The sequence below is a fragment of the Pseudochaenichthys georgianus genome, chromosome 3, assembly GCF_902827115.2.
Source record: "Pseudochaenichthys georgianus chromosome 3, fPseGeo1.2, whole genome shotgun sequence".
Lineage (NCBI taxonomy): Eukaryota > Metazoa > Chordata > Actinopteri > Perciformes > Channichthyidae > Pseudochaenichthys > Pseudochaenichthys georgianus.
In genome coordinates, this window is record NC_047505.1 from 23,744,601 (window position 1) to 23,766,094 (window position 21,494).

The following is a 21,494-nucleotide window of genomic DNA, read 5'->3' on the forward strand; positions in this document are numbered from 1 at the left end:
TCCCTGCGTCAAATCTGTATTGCAGGGCAGCGCATGCAACAGTGCGTTTGTCTACATTCTTCACTTACTGTCATAACTGTTTTAGTCTTTCTATGTATTAACTGTTTTTTGCAGTAATCTGTTTTGTGAAACTTCTTTTATAAACCCCTTGAGTGTTAATGTATTATGTATATTTATGCATCCGTTGATTGCTTGTTTAAGGTTATTTTAGCCATGCTTGTGTGTTTTGTTTTTCTTTTGGGTCTTCGTCTTAGCAATTCATTGGTATTATTCTAAAACTATTTATCTCAAGTTACCAATGTTCTTAATTCATTTTGTTCTTACTTTGTTTATTTTGAAACAAAATACCAAGGCATTTACCATTTGTGTAATATCTTGAATTCTGATTGAAAAATAACTAGATAGCCGAAAAAACATCCTAAGTGCAAGCAAGGAAAGTGCAATGCTTTACTTCATGACTCACTTTGTAAAGGTCACTTTGTCCTTTGGAGAGAAGAAGATGTTCGGTTTGTCCGTCATATTAACTTTAGCGCCTTGATTGATTGGAGGCTTCTTGACTGCAGTCTTCGCTCTGGTTCCTCCTCCTCCATCTTTAGACTCCAGGGTGAGTTTAGGTGCCCACCCTTCAGCAACAGGCCTGTTCTCCCTGCGTTTGTCTCTGGAAACCGAGGCAGGTGGAGGGGGCAGCTGAGGGCGAGGGGCAATGTTCTGCAGGTGTACAACCGGGTGAGAGGGCACTGATGGGGCGCTGGAGACTGAGCGTGTTCTGACATTAGGAGCTAACCCCGCGGTCTTCTCGATCAGCAGGGAGCTGGGTCTAATGGGCTTCACTGAGGTCGCGCCTCCACCAACATCTGCTCCGCCCTGTCGACTCTGCTGGATCTTATGCAGAGCTTCTCCTCTCTGTTTCTCAAACATGTCTCTCTCATACTGAGCGAAGAAAAGACGCTGCTGCTCCAGAGCTTCTTTCTGCTGTCTGATCTGCTCCATCATCTCCTTCTCATCCTGCTGCCGCTGATTCCGCTGCCTCACCTCCTTCTCCTCGTTCAGTCGCACTAGCTTCTCTATGATGGCCTGGTCAGCTCGAGGGACAGGGGTGGGGTCTGATTTCTCCCCCGTCTGGGCTGCAGAATCTCGAACCTCCACAAGGGGACGGACAATATCGCTCAGCTCTTGGCTTATCGGGGTTTCTTTCTGCATGCTGATAACCACCACCACTGGTCGACGCGATGACTCCCGCCTCTCTTTAAAAGGCCCGGTAACAGTGGTGGTGGAGACAACCTCTGTTTTTGGTTTGGGCTCTTCAGCAGGACGACGGGACACGACTGTGCTGCCCTCACTAGCAGGGACGTAAAAGGTAGGGAGGTAGTTCTTGAGTTTGGGCGGATGTGTGGGAGCAGAGGGGGCAGGTAGATCCATGTTGGTCTTGCTTCCTGGATGCACAGCAGCATCAGAAACCTCAGTCCTGTGGGGTTCAACTGGCATTCGGCTTGATGAAACAATATCCATATTAAATTCAGGTACAGGAGCTACTGGGAGAACAGGGGAGCAGAGGTCCTCGCTGTCTGTGATCTCTTCTACAGCCTTGGGTGGCTCGTCCTCCATGCTGAGAAGCTCGAAGCTGCCTTTGGAGCTCTGGCTGTCGGGCGTGCCTTGCGGGGAGTGAAGAGGCGGGGTCGCAGGAGGCACCAGTTCCAGGGACCAGCGTTGCTCCTCCGAGGGGGACGAGGCCCCCCCGCTGGTCGCCCGGACCTTCAGGAGCTCCAGGCTGAACTTGGCCTGCTCCAACTCTCTCATCCGCCGGCTCTCCCTCTTGGCCCGAGTGGTTTTCTGGCTGGGCTCGTCTATAGTTCTGGACCTCTCTCGCACCACCACAGTCGAGGTCTGCATCGAGTCCGGTGCTTCAGTTTGCACTTTAGAGGGACTCCCGCTGGTCCCAGAATGTTCTCGTCCTTCTTCTTCCTCTTTCACTGCGCCCTCATGGCTGTTGAGGACCTGCAGGCTCCTTTCTCGCTGCTCGTAGGAGCGATCCTCCCACGTGCTGAGGTCCAAACCCATGATCCTCTCAGGGGAGTCCTCCTCTTCCTCTTGTGAGGGACTCACCTGGCCATTCTGTAGTTGAAGCAGCTTCTCCTGCTGCTCCTTCTTCTCCCTCAGCCTTTCCTCTCTCAGTTTTCTGAAGCTGTGAACCAAGAAGGCATGGTTACAAGTCTAGCTAATGCCAATGTACTTCTGCAAACTACAAAGTACTTTATTCTACACAATTAACGTATTGTTAACTAATTATTACTACTGTACCTACAAACTCAGGGTCTGCTTGCGTAATGGCATGCTCTTACGAAGCCTGATCTATAAGCGCACTGAACAATGACCAAACACACTGCAGGAGCTGTGTGCAAAGATTATCTGGCTTTTCACAAGCTTGGGCGAAAATCATGCAGTCACCTACAGTACCCTAAGAAGCTATTTTCAGAGTTAAAGAAAATACATTTTTTTAAACGTTTGCATATTCGAGACAACCATGAGGAACATTTTATCAAGTATAAATATTGTGAGTATGGGTTATTTTGCTCCCATTAAAAATGTTTTGCAGAAAAGTGGAAAAACACATCCAACATACATATAGGTGTCATATATACCTGTAGTCTTTCCTCTTATACAAAAGTCAACTATAACTCACTTTTGTATAAAAGAAAATAACTGGTCCTACTCTCTGGAGAAGTTATTTTACTCTTTCCAAGTTATTTCCCTCTCTGGATAAGTTGTGGTTATGTTATGGTGTTGTTTACCTCTGCCTGGCGAGGAAGCCTCTGCTAAGCGCCTGTAGCTGCTTCACAGCTGCGTACAGACGCAGATAGGCGTCTCTGGCCTGATGACAGCGCCAGGCCGCCTGGATCACCAGGGCGGCGGTGCAGCGCCGGGACAGCCATAACCTCCAGGCCCTCTGCAGCACCACAGCTGCCTCCCTCCACAGCCTGAACCTCTGACGCTCCCTGTAACCTCGCCAGTTCGTCTGCAGACACAGAGCTGCCCCCTCCTGGACGCTAGGGTCATAATCCTCCTCCTCCTCCTCCTCCTCCTCCTCCTCCTCCTCTTCTATAGGCCGGTACAGATGCCACCATTTCTGTAAAGGGATGATGGCAATGATTTATTATTATTTTATTGATACTAGGATGTCTTTAAGTTTAATCAGAAGGCATAGAAATATAAAATATTTACTGAAAATATATACATTTTCCTTTTTTCCCTTGATTTCAACTTTATTCAGATCTGACTTTTACACAAATGAAACGTCTCTTAGTTTTAGATTAGTTCCAACAATATGTTTTAATCTCATCAAAACAAGAATCATGAATAAACAATTTAATTATTAGTGCTCAATTTATATAAACTTGGATTCTTAAATTGTACAATATAGTTTTGCAAAACTGTGATAAAATGTCATTCTTTTTTTTATTTTAATTCCACTGAAAGTTGATAAGGATAATATAAAAAAGCAAAAAAAAACACTTTCAGGAAACAAAACCACAAAACAATAAGAAGTCATTTAAATAACAAAGAAAGATTCAAATGGATTTGATGTAGAGTGGTGATGATGAAGTGTACCTGGATGCAGATCGCTGCTGCTCTCATTCTGACAAACTGCTTCCTCTCCAGCCGGGCTCTGAATCTCCGCTGCAGCGTGACGATGCATCTGAGAACTTCAGTGTGGAGCAGGGCTTGCAGCTGCTGACGCTCAGCCTCCCGCAGAAACACCTGAGAGGAGGGACCAGCACGCAGTCAACACAGGGTGATACCTTTATACACTCAGTCTATGGGTGACACATTTAATGAAGAACGGGGTTGTCTGATTACGCACAAAGAAATATACTCAAACTCTTTCAAACCACACACACCACAGACATCCCTGGCTTGACAAAGAGTCACAAGTATGTCAGGTATGATCCTCTAATTATATAAACAGCATTTCAGAGGCATGGACCGCTCCATCATGACTCATTCATACTTTGGACCTATACCGTACCAAATATGGGTCTTCATTATATCCTTTTTCCAGAGGGAAGAGGCCTTCGGTAAGGACGTTGTCTCCAACTCTGACCATTCCCTTTGTTTATGACTATTTAAAGTGTATGGAATTGAACCCCCACATTATTTTTGAGTAATTCTGGGTATGCAAGCAGAATTTTTCAAATTCCTCACTGCCTCAACATGCAATAAAACATTTCATAAAACACATGCAATATAATGAGCCAACACATTTATTTATCCAATGTCACCAAACAATGACGTAACCTCTAAACCACTGTTTTGCTCTACCGTTCAATTTTACTTGTGGACTATTATATTATTTAAATGATTGAGCCGGACCCTGATTTATCTGTTTATTTCCTGCGGATGTAGAAGAACTAAAACATTTCTTTCAGTATTGGTCTGATGTTTTCAGATTAGCTTGTTCCAAACTCAGACTGTGTAAATATAAACTTAACTTCTGAGAGCAAAACATAGCTACACTGTGTAAAATCATTTATAATGACAAACACATTTAAGGTGTTTTTTCACAGTAGGGCAGTAGTATGTTTGAATTTGTTTAGACAAGTGCAAAAAAGAAAAATAAGTAAGTAAATACCATTGTCTTTCCCACTTGGTAGCCATCTGGTTCTAGGTCCTGCTGGTCCAGGCTCTGCTGGATTCCCTCTCTGGTGGCACTGGTGCCCTCTGGGAGCAGCACACAGAAGTGATGGACAAAATCCTACCAACAAAACAAGAACATGTGTTAGTAATAAATGTAGTCATTACCCTACAGTATTTCTGTTCTGAATGTTATGTTTAGGATATGTGCAAATTATTTCAACAAACTAACAAAAATAAAGTGAATAGTCTGCAAAAATATCTGTTTTTCTAAAACTGATTCCAGTACAGGATTGGTTGTTGGATGGGGTAAAACTATTTGAAATAAAAGAGTTGACCACCCCGCAGAAACTGAAGCGGCCTCCTGCAGCATCTTCGAGCAAAATAAAAAAAGCTTTTAAGGCACATGTGGTTTCAGGTAAAAGTCCATGATGTCCATATTTGCAGGGGTTCAAACATCATGGTGTAAATATGCTGAACGCCCACTCTTCAGACTGAGGTCCATTGTCTGAATTCAATACACTCAGGGCTGCAGGGGGTGGTTAGGGAAACAGATGCTGTGTTTATACAATTACAATCATGGGGTGTGTTTCAGAGACCTGAGGACAATGGAGAGCCACTGTCCTGAAGAGTGGAGGAACAGCAGAGTCCGCCGAAATGATGCTATGCCCAAGATATTTCTCATTAGTGCTGACCGCAGCACTAAATATGTTTGGGGGGTATTTCTAATAAATGAAGATGTCCGATACCTAAACCATCATAGTGAGCTCACCAAAAAGTTAAGTCTTCAGAAATAATTAATATTGTATCCATTTTTTATTAGTTTGGAATCTAAGTGGGCCGATTTTTTCAGTGGTTGACAAAGTACAACAATGCAAAAATATAAATAAAATGCATTTAATGTATAATATCATATTATTATGTAATTGAAAACACTCTAAATGGCTTGTGACTGATCAATCAATGTTTATTTATATAGCCCAATATCACAAATGTTACATTTGTCTCAGTGGACTTCACAGTGTGTACAGAATATCAGTATGACAATACGACACCCTCTGTCCTTAGACCCTCACATCGTACAAGGAAACACTTGTTCGATGGGCTGTAAGTTATAAGCAATGTTTTACTACTGTAGCTTGTCAAGGTGCTGTTAGTTTCTACTAGCTTGCCATTTCAATAAAGTGTTTCCCAATTTAGGGGTCGGACCCCTTCAAAAAGGTCAAATGATAATGATGATCAATGGGGAAGGAAAAAGCAAAGAAAACAACGTTCTGGTTCACATATCTCCATAACATTTTAGATTTAAATCTTATTGTAAAATGTTACCTTTAGTAATCTGTTACCTTGGCTATTGAACAGATATTCCAATAAAACCATCTGAAAAGTTTAAAAGACGAATGTCTAGTCTGTTTGAATTGCGTAAAACTCAGGACAAGACACCGCAACTAGACACTTTTAACACGTCAAAAAGGTTGGAAAGCACAGATTTAATTTCAAATAATGCATTACATTTTACAAGATGACACGGTTTTCTGTTAACTCTTGATTGTAAATAATCAGATAATGTTTTGAAGATAAAGGTTTAATTATTTGCACAGAAATGTAGTAAAGATCAAAAATAGTTCACAGACCTTGTATTACCTTGGTAACTAGCACAGTTTTTTGGATGGAATCAAGGTTGTTCAAATGACTCTTACTGTAAGTGAACAATTGTAAATGTCTTCAGTTTTACGTGGAAGAAATAAGCTTTGATTTATTAAATGGACTTCTTAATAAATTAACCCAGTCCCTAAAAATCTTGACGTCACAGGATTGGCACAATTGAAAATTCAAAGCCACAACATGGAAACTAACGTAAGAGAAAACTAGAGTGGGAGTGAGCCACTCCCTAACATGTACTGTCCAAACACTCACTTCCAATCAGCTTTAAAACATGATCTGCTTTAGAAGTCATACAGTATTCCTCACAGGGTTGACATCATTCTTATGAGCCAGCCTGGTTAAGGTCTATGCCACCTCATGTCGCAAATCATTTCCTCTCAACATAAAACACAATAATCTGCGGCTCAAACAACGTCAGTGACATGTTTCCCGGAGATGAATTCATCCCTGGCAATAAAACTTGAGGAAACCTGAGTGTCGTTTTTATATTTTGGGCGAGAGCAGTGAGATAGTGCATCAGTGTTGTGGCTTGCACACGCCTGCACCGACCGAGGGGACACGTAATCTGCTGCTGAACTCCTTTTACCATTTGGCTTATCGAGTCTCGCTTCCTCGATGATATGATCCTTTGAATTGCTGGATAAAGAATGAAGACGGTCTGTTGTAACTCTCAAGAAACTAAAACCATGTAAAGGGGAATTGCATAATGTCAACACATACCGTGAAGGTCATGTTTAGTATACTCAGCCAGTGTAAACTTTTAGATGATGTCTTCTGTGACTCTGGAGGAGCTCTGTCATTTCTGATTTTTTTTGTTTTTAATGCTGGGCTCGGAGAAACCTTTTTTTTAACAAAAATCTGCCTTGCAACTGCAGCGGTGTATATTTGGATATTAAGGGAACAACAAGCTGCCTTTTATTTTTCTTACTTCTGTTACACATTTCTTTGTCTTTTTTCTCATAATAAACGTATTTATTATCTTTTATTATATATATGTATTAGCGGATTAAGAGCAAGGTGGTCTTTTAACTACTTTGGATTCTGTGTTGGGAAGTTATATTTAACAAAGCACAATATTAATAAACCATTTGCAATATCTTAATCTTTCATAGTCAAAAGTACATTACTTAATTTAAAATGATACAAGTGACAGTTCCAAAATATAGACTGATATTTAAAGAGTATCTACATGGTGTGAATGTCTGTGTGTGTTACCTTGAAGCTGTACTTGATGTTGTAGCCCGACTGGCGGATGCGCACAGTCTCCAGCATACCTGTGTATCGCAGCTGCCTCAGCACCAGGTTATCATTAAACCTCAAGGGCAGCTGAGAAAAAGAAAAAAAAAGGTTATCGAGGAGAGGAAAGGGAAAATGACAGAAAAGGAAAAGTGTCAGGCGGCAGAGGTTACAGAGGAGCAGAGGGGGAAATGATAAACAGCTTTCAAGAAGTTCAAACTTCAAAAGGAAATGAAAAACGCTTTGAAAACTAAACCAAGCTGCTTCAGTCTGGAGTGAGCACACTGTACCTTCTCAGCATTGGAACGGATGCACTTGACAAAATAAGGCTCAGACTGACCCAGAGTCTCCATGAGCTTGTTGAGGGAGGCCTGCAGACAGAGACACAAAACAAGTCCGATTTTAAACAAAGCCAGGACATAAAGGCACATGCAGAGGCGGATTGCTTGTGTTGATCCACAGCTGTTTGACAGGAAGAAGCCAAAGTCATGTGGATCTGTCAGCTGTGAATAACTGCTGGTGAGAGAAACACTTTTCTGCAAGATTAAAGTCTTTGACAGGGAAAAGAAAGAAACATATGTGTAATATTTCCATGTGCATGTGTGTAAACAAATGCACATGTGTGTGATAATTCAGGGGCAGGAGGAATTCAGTCTCCTCCTCTTCCTCCACCTCCTCCTCCATGGGAGATTAAAGCAATCAGGGCAGCACAGGATGTGGGAAGTGACGTCATCCACACACTGGGGCCTCAGCACTCCTCTCTACTGTACCTCCAACAGCCAGAGCACATGTTCAAAGAAATCAGGATAAAAATAAACTGTTTGCAGTCGTTGAGTGTTATTCTAAGCTGGTTTGTATTGCAGACTGCATACAAGAGATATTTTTGACCTAAAGACAACCGAGTCATTCTGTATGTTAACAGTAGTTGTCAGTGTCATTAATCTCACTTTTGAGTGTATGAAAAAAGAAAAACCTGCTGTGAAATGCAAAAACAAAGAGTAGAGCACCTACATTTAACAGTTTAAAATGGTAGGGATTGGTTCATTCTTGTTTTCTTAATCCTCAACTCCTTAATTTGTGTTAATTTAACACCAATGAAACACATTTCAAAAGAGTGTGGTTACTCCCTCACAAATCCTCCCCAAGTATTTTTCATGAGACATTTATTTAGCTTTTTGTCTTAAATTCCCAGACATGAAGTCATACATGTTAGACTTGTGTATGTGTGTGAAAACGAGGCAATAGACTTCACACACATTATTCACAAATACAGGGATAAGACAGCGGAGGGCTGGGGGGGGGAGCCAGAGAATTGGAGGGATGTTTTCAGCCACAGCCAGTTGGAACAGGACACACCTTGTTTTCATCAGTCACAGCTTTTATCCTCTCTGCAGCTCAGGCTAATCGTGTTATTTGTATGGTGAGAGCACTGAATGGCGAATCATTGAGCATTGCAGTGTGCTACTGGCTGTGTGTGTGTGTGTGTGTGTGTGTGTGTGTGTGTGTGTGTGTGTGTGTGTGTGTGTGTGTGTGTGTGTGTGTGTGTGTGTGTGTGTGTGTGTGTGTGTGTGTGTGTGTGTGTGGTGTGTGTGTGTGTGTGTGTGTGTGTGTGTGTGTGTGTGTGTGTGTGTGTGTGTGTGTGTGTGTGTGTGTGTGTGTGTGTGTGTGTGTGTGTCTGACCTGGAACTGAGCGCTGATACTGGGTGGTTTCTTCTTCTTGTGGAGGTGCAGCAGCGACTTGGTGATGCGGTCGTGAAGCGTCAGGTTGCTCAGGTACTTCAGTGACCTGACGTTCAGTAAATGCTGCAGATGTGATGAATAGTCAGTTAAACATGTTGATCATTAATTACTTTGTTAGAATCCATAAAAAAATGATCTGGACTGTACCTTGGGAAGAACTGGCTTGGATTTGTAGTTTTTGTTCCTCCTTTCAGTAAAAAACAAGGAAAAGAAAAGTTAGTTCAGGAGTCAAATCTATTTTGAGTATTAGAGCAACCATTTGCCTCGTTGTGTTCTTCAACAGGTGAGAAGGGAATATGTTTTAACTGTCAAGGAAAAGCAGACATTCCTCTCAAGTGGGTCATATTCCTGTCAATAAAACTTTATTCATCCCTGTGGGGAAATCTGCGCGCACTTGTTCCCCCCCGGAGGGAGATCAGAGGTCAGGGTCAGCTGCAGAGCAGCACCCTTGGAGCTGGTAGGAATGTAGATGTAGATGACTAAAGGACACAAGGCAGGACAGATGTTTTCTGACACTGAGTTTGAACTCAAGTCTTTCAGTTTTTAAGGTATGTGTCGAGGCCAAACTGCTGATCATCATAATCAGTACATACCAGTAGAAACACTGATGCAGGGGTAGACATTAAGGGTCAAATTGAGGGCCAGTGGAATGTTATTATCACTGGCCCCACCATTGTAACCACTGGCCCGGAGCATTCGTCCAACAAAATCGACTTATAATGAAGAAAATTAACACATTTGTTGCAATAGTCATTTATGCACTAACAACATTACTACTTGTACTACAACATTTTAATCATCAGTTCTTCCTCATTTTCCTCAATTGTTCATATTTGGTTTATTAAAATAATGATATTGTGGTCATTGTTAAAAAATGTCTGCTATTATTATGAGTATTATTATTTGTATAATGCGCTTTCTGCCTTCCTGTCATTCGGAGTTAGACATGTAATGGCTATGCAATAGATTAGATTCGAACCTTCATTATCCTAAACTGCTGGGACATTTCCCTATAGCCAATACCTTTACTGTATATGTTCTACTCTTCACTTACTTGTCACTCAGCATAGGTCGGCATTGATATACAGAGCCAACAAAAGACCTTGTTTATATTGGCATCATATTGAAGCCAACTCCATCGATCAAGCCATGTGTGGCTGAAACTTTCTCTCCCTCTTCTTCTCATGCTCCCTGTCACTCTCCTTTAACTCCTCCGGTGACTTTCTTTTATTTGAAGATTGTTTTTTGCCCGGCGCTTGGCCGGTTACCGCTGGTATTAAAAACATTTTGGCGAATGGTTAGGTGGCGAGAAAGTCTGTAGGGAACGAGTGCGCTCCCACACAGTAGCCTGCTCGCGCTGCGCTCTGCAGCAAACAGCTGTTTGCTTTTCACCCAACAACGACAACCGCCTCACAAAACGCTATGTTGTAGCGTTGATAAACGAAACAATTTAACAAAATTGCAAGTCAAAACACCAATACCACAGGACAATAGTGTTTCCGAGCCAGCGGGCCATTTATAATGTCGAGCCCTGTGATGCTACAATTCTTTAGCATATCACAATCACAAAGAAAGTACAAAAAACGACATTAAGTACTGTCTTATTCAGAAAGAAGTTACTGACATGAGGATGTCGTGGGCTCTCTCAAGGAGTTTGCTACTGGCGGAGTTGACAAAGATGCCGTCTTCTTCTGTGGTGGAGCTGCTGGAGGAAAGGCATCGGAGTCGACCAACGCGCCCGTTCCAGCCAAGGCCCGGAGAACTCCTGTCGACAAAACAATAACACACAGATCAATTAAAGTGATTCATTTATGAAAATTGACTTAATACATTATGTATAGTCACTTTTACAAAACACCTTTGAAGCAAACTCTTGATAGGTATGATTTGATAGATGCAAAGATAATAAAAATATGGTTGTGGACACTTTTATTACAAAATATATTTATATTCTGAATTCTTTTCAACCTTTATACCTTAAACTAAACAGTTGGTACTCTGGGTCATAATACATTTCTCACCTCTATGACATATTTTAAAAAGCATCAACAGTGTCTTGTCTTTTGTCTCTGTGAGGGAATTATTTTTCCATGCAGGAACAAATCTCTCCAGCAGGGGCAGTAACCTCTGTGTATTTCATCTCACAAGTGATTCAACTCAGTTTACTGAAGCCTCAAAAGGGTTTAAACCTCAGCCTCAAGGTGAAACCTAACCACCGTCCCATAAGGCAAACAAAAACATGTGCGGTCAGATTATGGTTAAAACCATTAACCAGTCTAAGCTTTTATAGCCCACAGGGGTGGACGGAGCAGAAAAGGCAACTGAGGTACCAACAATATCCACCATTATTGACATAATTCCCAGCGTAGTTGTGGCAGTAGCAACCTATCATTAATTCAGCTCCACTGAAGCACTTTGATTCCAGTATTATAATTTATGAGTGTACAAGAATGCCTCCTGATGAGTTGCAAGCCGCAAACTATGACACATAGACAACAGTAGCGAGATGTGTTAACTTCTACTCTGTTATTAGCAGGGGGTTGAATCATTCCCACAGAGAAAACAAGGTGGCACACGAGCCAGTGGGAAGGTTCTTAATGGCTAATGAAACTGAAAGTCTCTACAAAAACAGACCCACAGCTTTTTAGTGCAGGGACAGCAGTTTGATTTGGAAACCATTTTACACAGCTGAATTATGAAAATATGCTTTTAAAAAACATAGATTATGCTTGTTCCTCTTCAGAGTTGCTGTTGAAATAAACCACAGATCATTGTGCTCATGTTTCAAGCTTCGTCTGTGCACAAGAAGCATAATGCTTTGGTCAAATATGTTGCGTTTTGAATTTGAAATACATAATAAACCAGGTGTCTGTGGAGACATAAAAACACAGCACAAATGTGTGACTGGCTTCTTCATTAGTTTTCTCTCTATGGAGGCTGTACACTTCTCCACTGTACTCATCACAGTCCGGGGTAATTCTTCCAAGAGTCCCAGAGGAGTCTTAAAGATGTATATGATTTATACTACTAGCCTGCATTACATTTAAATACATATTACAGCGGAAGATCCACAAAGCTCAAATATGTAAGTGTAAATAAAAGTTGTTGGATTTATATTGGTTTTTGGATTTATACTCCATCTGTATAGTCTTCTGCAAGTATTTAATGGCTTGTTGTGAATGACCACATCATAAAATAATGTTTGACGTCACGATGTTAGCTAATGAATAATGACAAATCCTCAGTTTCTATCTGGGCTTCCATATAAAGAAAATGAGTTAGAATTACTCCCCAGTTGATCATCGGTCTACAATATGCTTCTTGTAGTGAGTGTTTATCTCCATAGTCTCTCTTAAGAGTCCCATAAAGCATTGCACTGTCCGCTGTCTGTCCAGCAGACAAGTACTCTGCAGGGACTTCATATTTATCGCTCTCTGGGCTCTCCTCTCAGATGCATAGCTCTGACTTTACATCACCGAGGAAGCAGCTGCAGAGGGTTTAGTACTCTCCTATGTAGAGGATGGGTGTGCGAGTGTGAGAAAGAGACATGTAGAGGGGGGGATGCAAATCAAATTAAGGAGGTGGGAGGGTTAACAGCCCCAGACTGAGCTCCTGTGTAACAAAAGCTGTCTGTACCAGCCGCTCTGTGCCACCACTGGTGCGCTGTCGCGGGCTGCTAATCCCACTGTCCACAGCTAATTAGAGGAGGTAGTCTACCAGTGGGGAGGTGTGAGAGAAATGCTCGGGTCACAGCACAGTTATCACTCCCTTTTTTTCAAGGCATGCCATGTGTGTCTCAATGCCCAGAGGATGATATACTTACATTATTGATAATAAAAAAAGATTTAAAGAAGGCTAGTGCAGCTGAAGGGAATCAAAGGGTATCATATACTTTATTATGCTTATAAGAATCACTTGAGGCCAAGGGGGTGAGGACTGGGAAGAGCACTGGTTTGAGTTCAACTGGGAACCTTTCTCCCCTAATTTCTCCTAATCTGGTTCACAAAACACAAAATTACAAAAAATCATTTTAAACAAAAAAGAACAGAATCTTACCGTGGTGAGTTCTCATTGATGGTGTTGCTTCCTTGAAGGTCTGATAGTGGGGTTCGAGGACTCTTTCTGGTCACACCTGATCACGAACAAACGGGTTGGCATTTTGTGAAAAAGCACAAAAACACACACTCGCACACAAAGAAAGACTTACACACAAACACACACACTTACACGCAAACACAACAGACATAAAGACACTTAAACCCTTCCCATGTAAATAACCTCTATGTGACACTCTAGTGTTATTCCAGTGAGTGTTATTTGCCTTTTTATAAAAAGTGCTGCAGATGATTTCATATTAAAAGATAGTAAAATGCTATGGAAGCTAGTTGGGTCTGGATTGTTTGTTTGCTTAACACAAGTTATTTAAAAATACCAATATTGAACACACATGTTGTTAAGTAGTCAGCTATCTAATGATGTAAAGCAGGCAGGTGACATTTCAGTTGAACTAAAGAGAATTTAAAAAAGGTAAAATTGTGAGCCAAATGGGTTTTCAAAAGCTTTTTGTGGCTTTGTTTTGGTGGTGATACGCCTAAGCAATCAATCATAGTGAAGAGATACAGATATCTACTGTGTATGTTAAACTACCTAAAATAAATATGTTATCTGGAGTGTGAACATTATACCGTGTTCACTTTGATCAGGAGCTGCAGGGTGGCCCAAAACAAGAACACACAAACACATGTGGGTGTAATGAAATGAAATTGTGCAGGAAAAGCGATCTGTGAGAGAAGTGTGTGTCCTGGACCACATGTAAGAAAATGAGTGTTTTAAATCCCTTAGTCTTTCCACCACCACCACCACCAGTGAACGTGGTATTAGTGAGAGGTGAAGCCTGTTGATTTCAGATGTGTGCTGTGGTGGACAAGCAACTTCACCCACTGCCCCCCCCCCCCCCTACATACTGGACAGGACATGAGAATGTAGCCGTGTGACAAAACAGAGAGTGATGGACACCTACAGGTGTTACTGTGTTGTTTCCCCACACCAAAGTAAACTGAGCAATACAACCCATGCATTTCTCTGCTAGCCTTTTACTAGCACAGTGTAAGAGACAGATCGGTTGAAGCATGCTAAACAAGAACAACATGCAAGACAAGACTAAGAACAAATGCATGCAGGTGCATACAGTGAGAGAGGGGGGAGAGGGAAACAGAGGGAGCGGAGGCCAACAAGCATCTAGTCTAATTAAAGAAAATAAGAGTTGCAAATCAAATCACAAAGCAGAAAATAAGACCTGTGTTTAAAGTTTTCATATTATTTTGAGCTCTTTTTTCTTGACTTTTGCTCAAGTACGGTGCAGTAAAGTCGATGATGTTGGTCAGCCTTGTCCCTACAGTTTCCCAGGTTATGGTCCAACATTAAAACGTAAGAAGGAGTTTTTATTGTATTGGCAGCCTTACTGTGCTTCTCCTCTTTGCATCTCTGCAGGATCTCTAAGCTTCTCTGATGCACAGGGTGCTGCAGAAAGCTAAAACTATCCACACTTTTCAAAACTGCACAGGGAGCAGCGTCATCATGCCCTTGGAGAAGCAAAACAAAAGAAAAACAAGAGAAAAAATACACAAGGAAAGAGAAAGGGGGGGGGAAGAAAGAGAGAGATGACAGGTTAGACAGCGAAGAAAAAGAGATGCAGTCGTCTACTGGAGAGATACCTGTGCAAGACTTCTGGAGAGGAGATGATGGACATTCACAACTGCAGTTGGCTGCAGCATTAGATGTTTGTCATTGTAGTTCTGTGAGTAGGTTCGTCCCCCAAAGGCACTCCCTTACAATGTCTTCAAGAAGTTTTTTCTGATACTACAATTTAGTCCTTTTAGGCAGTGAGGAGTAGCCCATTCTTATTTAAATATACATAAAAACACTTCAAAACTAATTTGATTTGCAGAAATGTTTGAGAAGACATGTAACGGGTTACCTCGAGTGACTGTTAAAAGGATTTCTAAAAGATATCTAAGGATGAGCAAAGGATACAAGACTTCTACAGTATTTTCACATAACAACATCTACATGTACAGTGATACTTAAGGAAAGGATCAAGAGGGTGCAAAGTCTGATTCTTTAGAAGGCAGTGCTAAAAGAAAATCTAATGGTAATATCTAGAGCATGGCACGTTTATCCAAGGGAAAAGAAGGCATTCATAGGCCGAAGGTCAGAGGGACAAAGAGAAAGAAATACATGGCAGCACTATGCACACACACTACAGAACAGTGACTACCGAAACATCACATATTGCTGAGATAAAGCTAACTAAAGTTAAAGGGAGAGGATTAAACCAAGTCTGCATGGCATGTGAGTAGAGAGTACTGTGCTTCTGAAAACTAAAACATAATCAGTACTGTCATTTCATGCTGTTGATTGGATCAAATGTGCTTGTAGCAAGAGATGGTAAATAATCCTATAACCATTATTCTCTTTTAGTAGTTTGATAGTTCACCGTTGTTCTTGTTGTACTAGAAAGTCATAGATGCCCACATGCCATTAACTAAAGTCAATGTCGTTTCCCTTTTCGTCGATTCTTTAGTGCTGCTTTGACAAAGTGAGCATATCATTTATTCTAATAAAGATTGCTGAAAAATAAAAAAAATAAAAAATCTAGTTGAAAATGTTAAAGACATTTGTTGATGACAGATAGAGGGAATGCCGCCTCGCCGCTTTAATGTGCATATAAGTGGAGTTTTGCTAAGTCAGGGAGCTCACCAGGCTTTCTCTGCGTGTGTCTCTTCCCGGCCTCTCTGAAAGCCACCAGGGCCCTGAAGTAGGCTCGGAGTACCGCCCAGCGGAAAGTGGCAGAGGGTTCGATGCCCATCAGCCCGCAGATGAAGGCATTCTTGCTGCTCTTCAGTAAAGCCACAATGTCTGGACGCATGTGGTCTGTGTTCTTCTCCCTGAAATCCTGTGTGTGGCAGAGGAAAAAAAAAGAACTGTATTATTGGTCTAGTTTTGTGGATCTACATTAGCTTCAGCCATAGCAATTGCTCATGCCCCCCGAAAAAAATGTGTTATTGGTGATATTTGGCTATAACCTTTGACTGGACAAATCATTAAATTGAAAGATGATCCAATAATTCATCTGGCTATTCAATATTCGAAAAGCATCATAAATTCAGATATATAATGTCATTTTCTCTGATTTAAAACTTATAAATTGAAGAACTCTTTGATTCTCTAATACTGATTGGTATATGTACACAAAAACCCTAAGCATAACTGTAACTATGTATATATAAAGTCTAATCTAATTTGTATTAATCCACATACGTACAGAGAAGGATATGTATGTGTTTGACCAGTACTTCAATAGAGCTGAAAAACAGTCAGGTAAGCCTAGAAAAATAGCTTTCCTTATGAAAGCAAGCAGACTGAATACAATCTGGGTCGCGCTATTATAGTCTGTTACACATATCAATAATATTAAAATGGTATGAAAAACAAAAGAAAACAAAAGATCAGTTTTTTAAATAATAATGACGATGTGTTTGAGAAAAGGTTTTGGGGGCGCTTTCCAATTTCTTCCTGTCTAATCAATGACTATTAGGAAGTGTGGGTGACACTGACCTTGACCCCGTACTTGACCTTGCCGGCATAATGTCGGATAATGAAGGCGGGCTCCATGACAGCAGGGAACTCAATGTAGCTGTTCCCCTCATGCTGCCGCTTGAACTTATCCAACAGGGTCTGGTTGGTGGCCTGAGGGAAACTGAAATCACAGAACAGGAGTGTTTACAGTAATTCGAAGTACACTATGTTTTTTACATTTGTTTTTTGTATATGAAAGCATATCCAGAAAGGACTTCTGCTGGGGAAATCACAATGTTGATGCACCTGCTTTAAAGCTCTTAACTACAGTACGTCATGAATGCTTCAGTATAAATCACTGTAAATGTTCCTCATCAACATGTAGCAAATCAATTAAAGACACAACTTTTCCACCAATCTCTAAATCACAACAACAGCACTTATTGTGGACCCTTGAAACGTGGCAAGTCATCTGATCCGTAACCAGTTTTGACATTTTATCCTGTGACGCCACAGGGTGAGGATTATCACTCTAAACTGAACTTGGTTCAGATTTCCCTTTCATCCTTTAATATAGAGAGCCAGCGATTCTGCAGAAAATCAGCAGCTTACAGGAAGAGGAGAGGGAAAGAAGGAGACACCAGGGTTTTTTGGAGCGGGGTGAAACCTGAGCTATGAAGACAACACAGCCAAAGACTCCTTCCAGCTTTTCCAAGTGGGAGGAATTTGATTCAGTGTCCAAATAAAGAAGAGGGGGGGAATACAGAAGGACTTATTGTTTGTAAGAATAGTCACATTAAAGCCATTAAAGCTGACAAGAATAAATGTACTGTTTAGAGGCTTTACGTTTTATCAGTAGATTTTAATAGTTTTTCTTCACACACTTTGAGCATGAGCAGGGGGTCAAGCTGATTTGTCACTCGCCTGCATCAGGGTGGAAATAAGTCTAGATTGGTTTGTATGTCCATATTTTGTACTTGGCAAAAAAGTAAAGTAAATTGATTCCAGTATGTTTACCATTTAAGTGCCAGAGTTGATAATCAGGATTTCATTTTTAATTGCAATTATTTGGCCTGGATAAGCAATGCATGGAAATGACCCATAGCTACTCCATATACCGGTAAGCTATTACGCTAATAAGTTAATAATGCCACCAGTTAAAGACTTAGTATTTAAACCACTAAATAGGAATTCTGAAACAAGCCTGACTAACATGTTAGCTAATAAGTCAAAAGCCAAGCGGACGTAGAGCATTTCAAGTGTTTGCTTATCTCTATGTTGGTCTGTAGATACTTAATATTCATATTTTTTGCTAGCCGTTTAGTCTGTCTGCCACGTGGTGATGTGCCATTATAATAATATTAATAATATATAGCACTTTTCCTGGTGCTCAAAGCACCAAAACAATGTGCTGAAAGAAGAGGAAAAAGCAGCCGAAGAGAAGAGATTAGTTGACTATTTTCTGCGTGTGTGACACTACAATCTACTCATCCACATTAGACATTTTAAAAAGTGATATGCGGAGAGGAAGAACTACCTAGCTGCAGCTTTCTTTACATGTGCGAAAACGTTTTAGGCCTCAAAATTGTAGTTGTTGTTTTGTCATGTATTTTGACATTATCAAACCAATCAACTGTCACGAAGCCCGCCAAGTTTGCTGCCAGAAACGTTTGATGGTTTGACTCAGAGGAACATAAAAAGAGCTTCCAAAGAAACAAAGCGGTCCAACAGGAAAGCAGACAGCATGAAGACTCACTTGCACTCTTCGTCCAGGAGGTGGAACAGCGCTGTGGGCTTCTTGCTGATCAGGTTGATGCAGCCTGTGTTGTCGATGTAGTCAATGTTGTGCCAGCTGATGCCCTCTGCCCTGTATTCCTCCTGCAGAAAAACAATACACAGAGAGATGCTCAATTTCAGTTATACTGTAATAATAATACTTCTCTTTCAAGCCATGTAACAGGATGTAAGGACTTTATCTTTGGTTGAATTTTAAAAGTTTTCAGCAACACTTACTGCACAAAAACAATGATATATGCTATATTTATTCATATCTAATGTTAAAGAAGCAAAATTATATATATATATATATATATATATATATAATACAGTTTTATGATCTGTTGCAACAAAACATCTAACAAGTCCAGTCAAATTCAGTTTTAGGTTAGAATTATTGATGCTTGTGGCATCAAAGACTAATAAAATGCTCACTAAAAATGTAATAATTAACTTGACATCAAAAGCAGACAAGAGATCCTACAGTATGCAGGACAAGCTGTTTGAAATATTTTAAACAAAGCAATAATGTTGTTGGTTTGCCCTCTTTCATGTTGTCTTCCTGTGCTATAAAACACTCTTCAGATCTTTTCCTGGGATCTCATTCGGAGCATTTATCATTAATTCCTCCCCATATATTATTATGTTCCTGTCTTCCTGGGAAAGAGATTTAACCATAAAGACCTTAATCCAGGGGAAGTTTAATAAAAAACACTGGAATCTCCTTTTCTCTTCTCTTGTGACTCTACAGCCAGAAGCATGTTAATTACTGTTGCTTACTCCACAACTGTAGACAATAAAGAGGAGAGCGAAGAACAAAGGTGAGATGATCCTCGAACTTCATTATTTGGAAACAAATACATGTGTGTGATATACGGGTAAAGATTTTAGTTCTGGACTTGAATGTAGCAAATGTCTGATTGACATCCATTGCTGGTAGACCTTATTTCACTGAGATTACAACCGTCCAAGATAACCATCCTGTAACACTTCTTCTTCTGCACTGATTTGCAGTTTGTGCTGAGCTATCGCCACTCAAACTATCCAACTCATCCTTATCAACAAAAGTTATATTTAACTGTTTTTAAATACATCCTTCAACGGCAGCAGTTACTCGCTCACTGAAAAGTGCAGCTGGCTGTCCTTTTGGAGACATTACGAATGCAGGAACTAAAGCGGTTTTGAGAAACAAAACGGATACGTTTAAATGGTTTATTTAGTGGACAAAAAAATAACAATTTGACCTCCAATTCTGTATAAGCATTTAAAGCGGCCATTTATGGGATGATTGCAAAAAGGAATGCGGTCATCTCTTCTTTCCAAAGTTACGTCATCTTAAATGTTTTGATGATTCTTGAAAATGACATTTAATCCAGCAAATTGAGGCTTAAAAATATGAGATAATCCATAATCTTCAGTGTGGTTAGCTATGAATCTTCCAAAACTGTGCAACAGTACAGTAGGCCCACACACACACTGCAGAACACTGGTGCTTTGGGAACACTCAAATGATTTCATTCCCATTTAAAATCAGGAGACTAAGTATGAACTGTGTGTGTGTGTGTGTGTGTGTGTGTGTGTGTGTGTGTGTGTGTGTGTGTGTGTGTGTGTGTGTGTGTGTGTGTGTGTGTGTGTGTGTGTGTGTGTGTGTGTGTGTGTGTGTGTGTGTGTGTGTGTGTGTGTGTGTGTGTGTGTGTGTGTGTGTGTGTGTGTGTGTGTGTGTGTGTGTGTGTGTGTGTGTGTGTGTGTGTGTGTGTCATACTTGCCAACCCTCCCGATTTTCGCGGGAGACTCCCGGTTTCATTGCCCTCTCCCCGGTTTCCTCCCGGGGTCATATTTCTCCCGATTTCTGACTAAATCAGATTTACTCACGACTGTTTCCACTCGGACTTTAATACAGCTACACCATTGTTTGGTTTCCATGGTAGCGCGTCTCCTTAGCAGCGCGCACAACTCAAAGTTTGAGAGGGTGAGGAATATGAAAACTGAACAAGAATCGACAACTCCACCCTCTGCTCACTCCTTTCCTGTAAAATACAGGTCCAGCCCACACATATGCTCCATGGTGCCACAGGCATTGCCCTTACAACTACAATAAGCATGTAAATGTTAATCTACAGCTCCGGTGATCCACTAGCACCGAGACGCAGCCATCCTCGACAACTACTGTAGCGTCACCTTGGTTACGAGTCCAAACAACTCACAGACAGACAAGCCAGGGCGCTGACACGGCGCCCTTTGAGCATCAGATCTGACGACGCTGATTGGCTGAAATTGTTTCGGCGGCATAGTATACAGATAGCAACAGTCAGCTTGTTGGCTGCTGCTGCTCTGGCTGAGGGCTCCTTTCTACCGCCCGGACGAGAGAGGGTAATGATACACGCTGCGGCCAGGCAGGAAACATGTGACTTATCAGTAACTTTAGATATCGTAAAACAATTTTAAACGAGATTTTATTGTAGATTATACATTTTACTGATACCATTTATATAATATTTACCTTGTACATTAAAAATAAAAATAAAAATGGGCCTATGGGCCGGCCGCCACTGGTTCCTACATATGTACAATACAACCATATTCTAAAATATTACAACAATGTGCAAATAGCCATTCTGCATAATGAGTATTTACTTTCTTACTTACAGTAAAGTTCGTTTTGCTGGTAATACTTTTAATTAGTTTTATTTTTAATTCAGGATCTTACATTTTATTGGAGTATTAAGTAAAGGATCTGTGAACTTGTTCCTCTCCTGGAAATATTGAAAAGTCCTTTATTCTTTCACTTTTATAGAGAAGGCTGATATAGTTGTTTCTTTTTCTGCAATGTAAAATATCCTCTTTCACGCATTTTTTGTTTTTATAGAGAA

General features: G+C 40.9%; 1 protein-coding gene across 6 annotated transcripts in view; it reads right to left on the reverse strand.

The window, feature by feature from the left end:
* myo9aa (myosin IXAa) overlaps positions 1-21,494 on the reverse strand; it is a 124,938-nt gene that overhangs the window by 11,169 nt on the left and 92,275 nt on the right. For 5 of the 6 annotated variants that reach the window (XM_034107044.1, XM_034107069.1, XM_034107052.1 and 2 more), the window contains 14 exons: positions 18,605-18,726; positions 16,888-17,029; positions 16,030-16,225; positions 14,733-14,852; positions 13,327-13,402; positions 10,895-11,035; positions 9,418-9,457; positions 9,211-9,333; positions 7,821-7,901; positions 7,510-7,620; positions 4,628-4,750; positions 3,607-3,756; positions 2,790-3,124; positions 464-2,182 (listed from right to left, as the gene is read on the reverse strand). In XM_034107044.1, coding sequence (XP_033962935.1) covers positions 464-2,182; positions 2,790-3,124; positions 3,607-3,756; positions 4,628-4,750; positions 7,510-7,620; positions 7,821-7,901; positions 9,211-9,333; positions 9,418-9,457; positions 10,895-11,035; positions 13,327-13,402; positions 14,733-14,852; positions 16,030-16,225; positions 16,888-17,029; positions 18,605-18,726 — 3,479 coding nt within the window. The remainder of the gene's footprint in view (positions 1-463; positions 2,183-2,789; positions 3,125-3,606; positions 3,757-4,627; positions 4,751-7,509; positions 7,621-7,820; positions 7,902-9,210; positions 9,334-9,417; positions 9,458-10,894; positions 11,036-13,326; positions 13,403-14,732; positions 14,853-16,029; positions 16,226-16,887; positions 17,030-18,604; positions 18,727-21,494) is intronic. The other variant, XM_034107062.1, reaches the window with a different exon arrangement.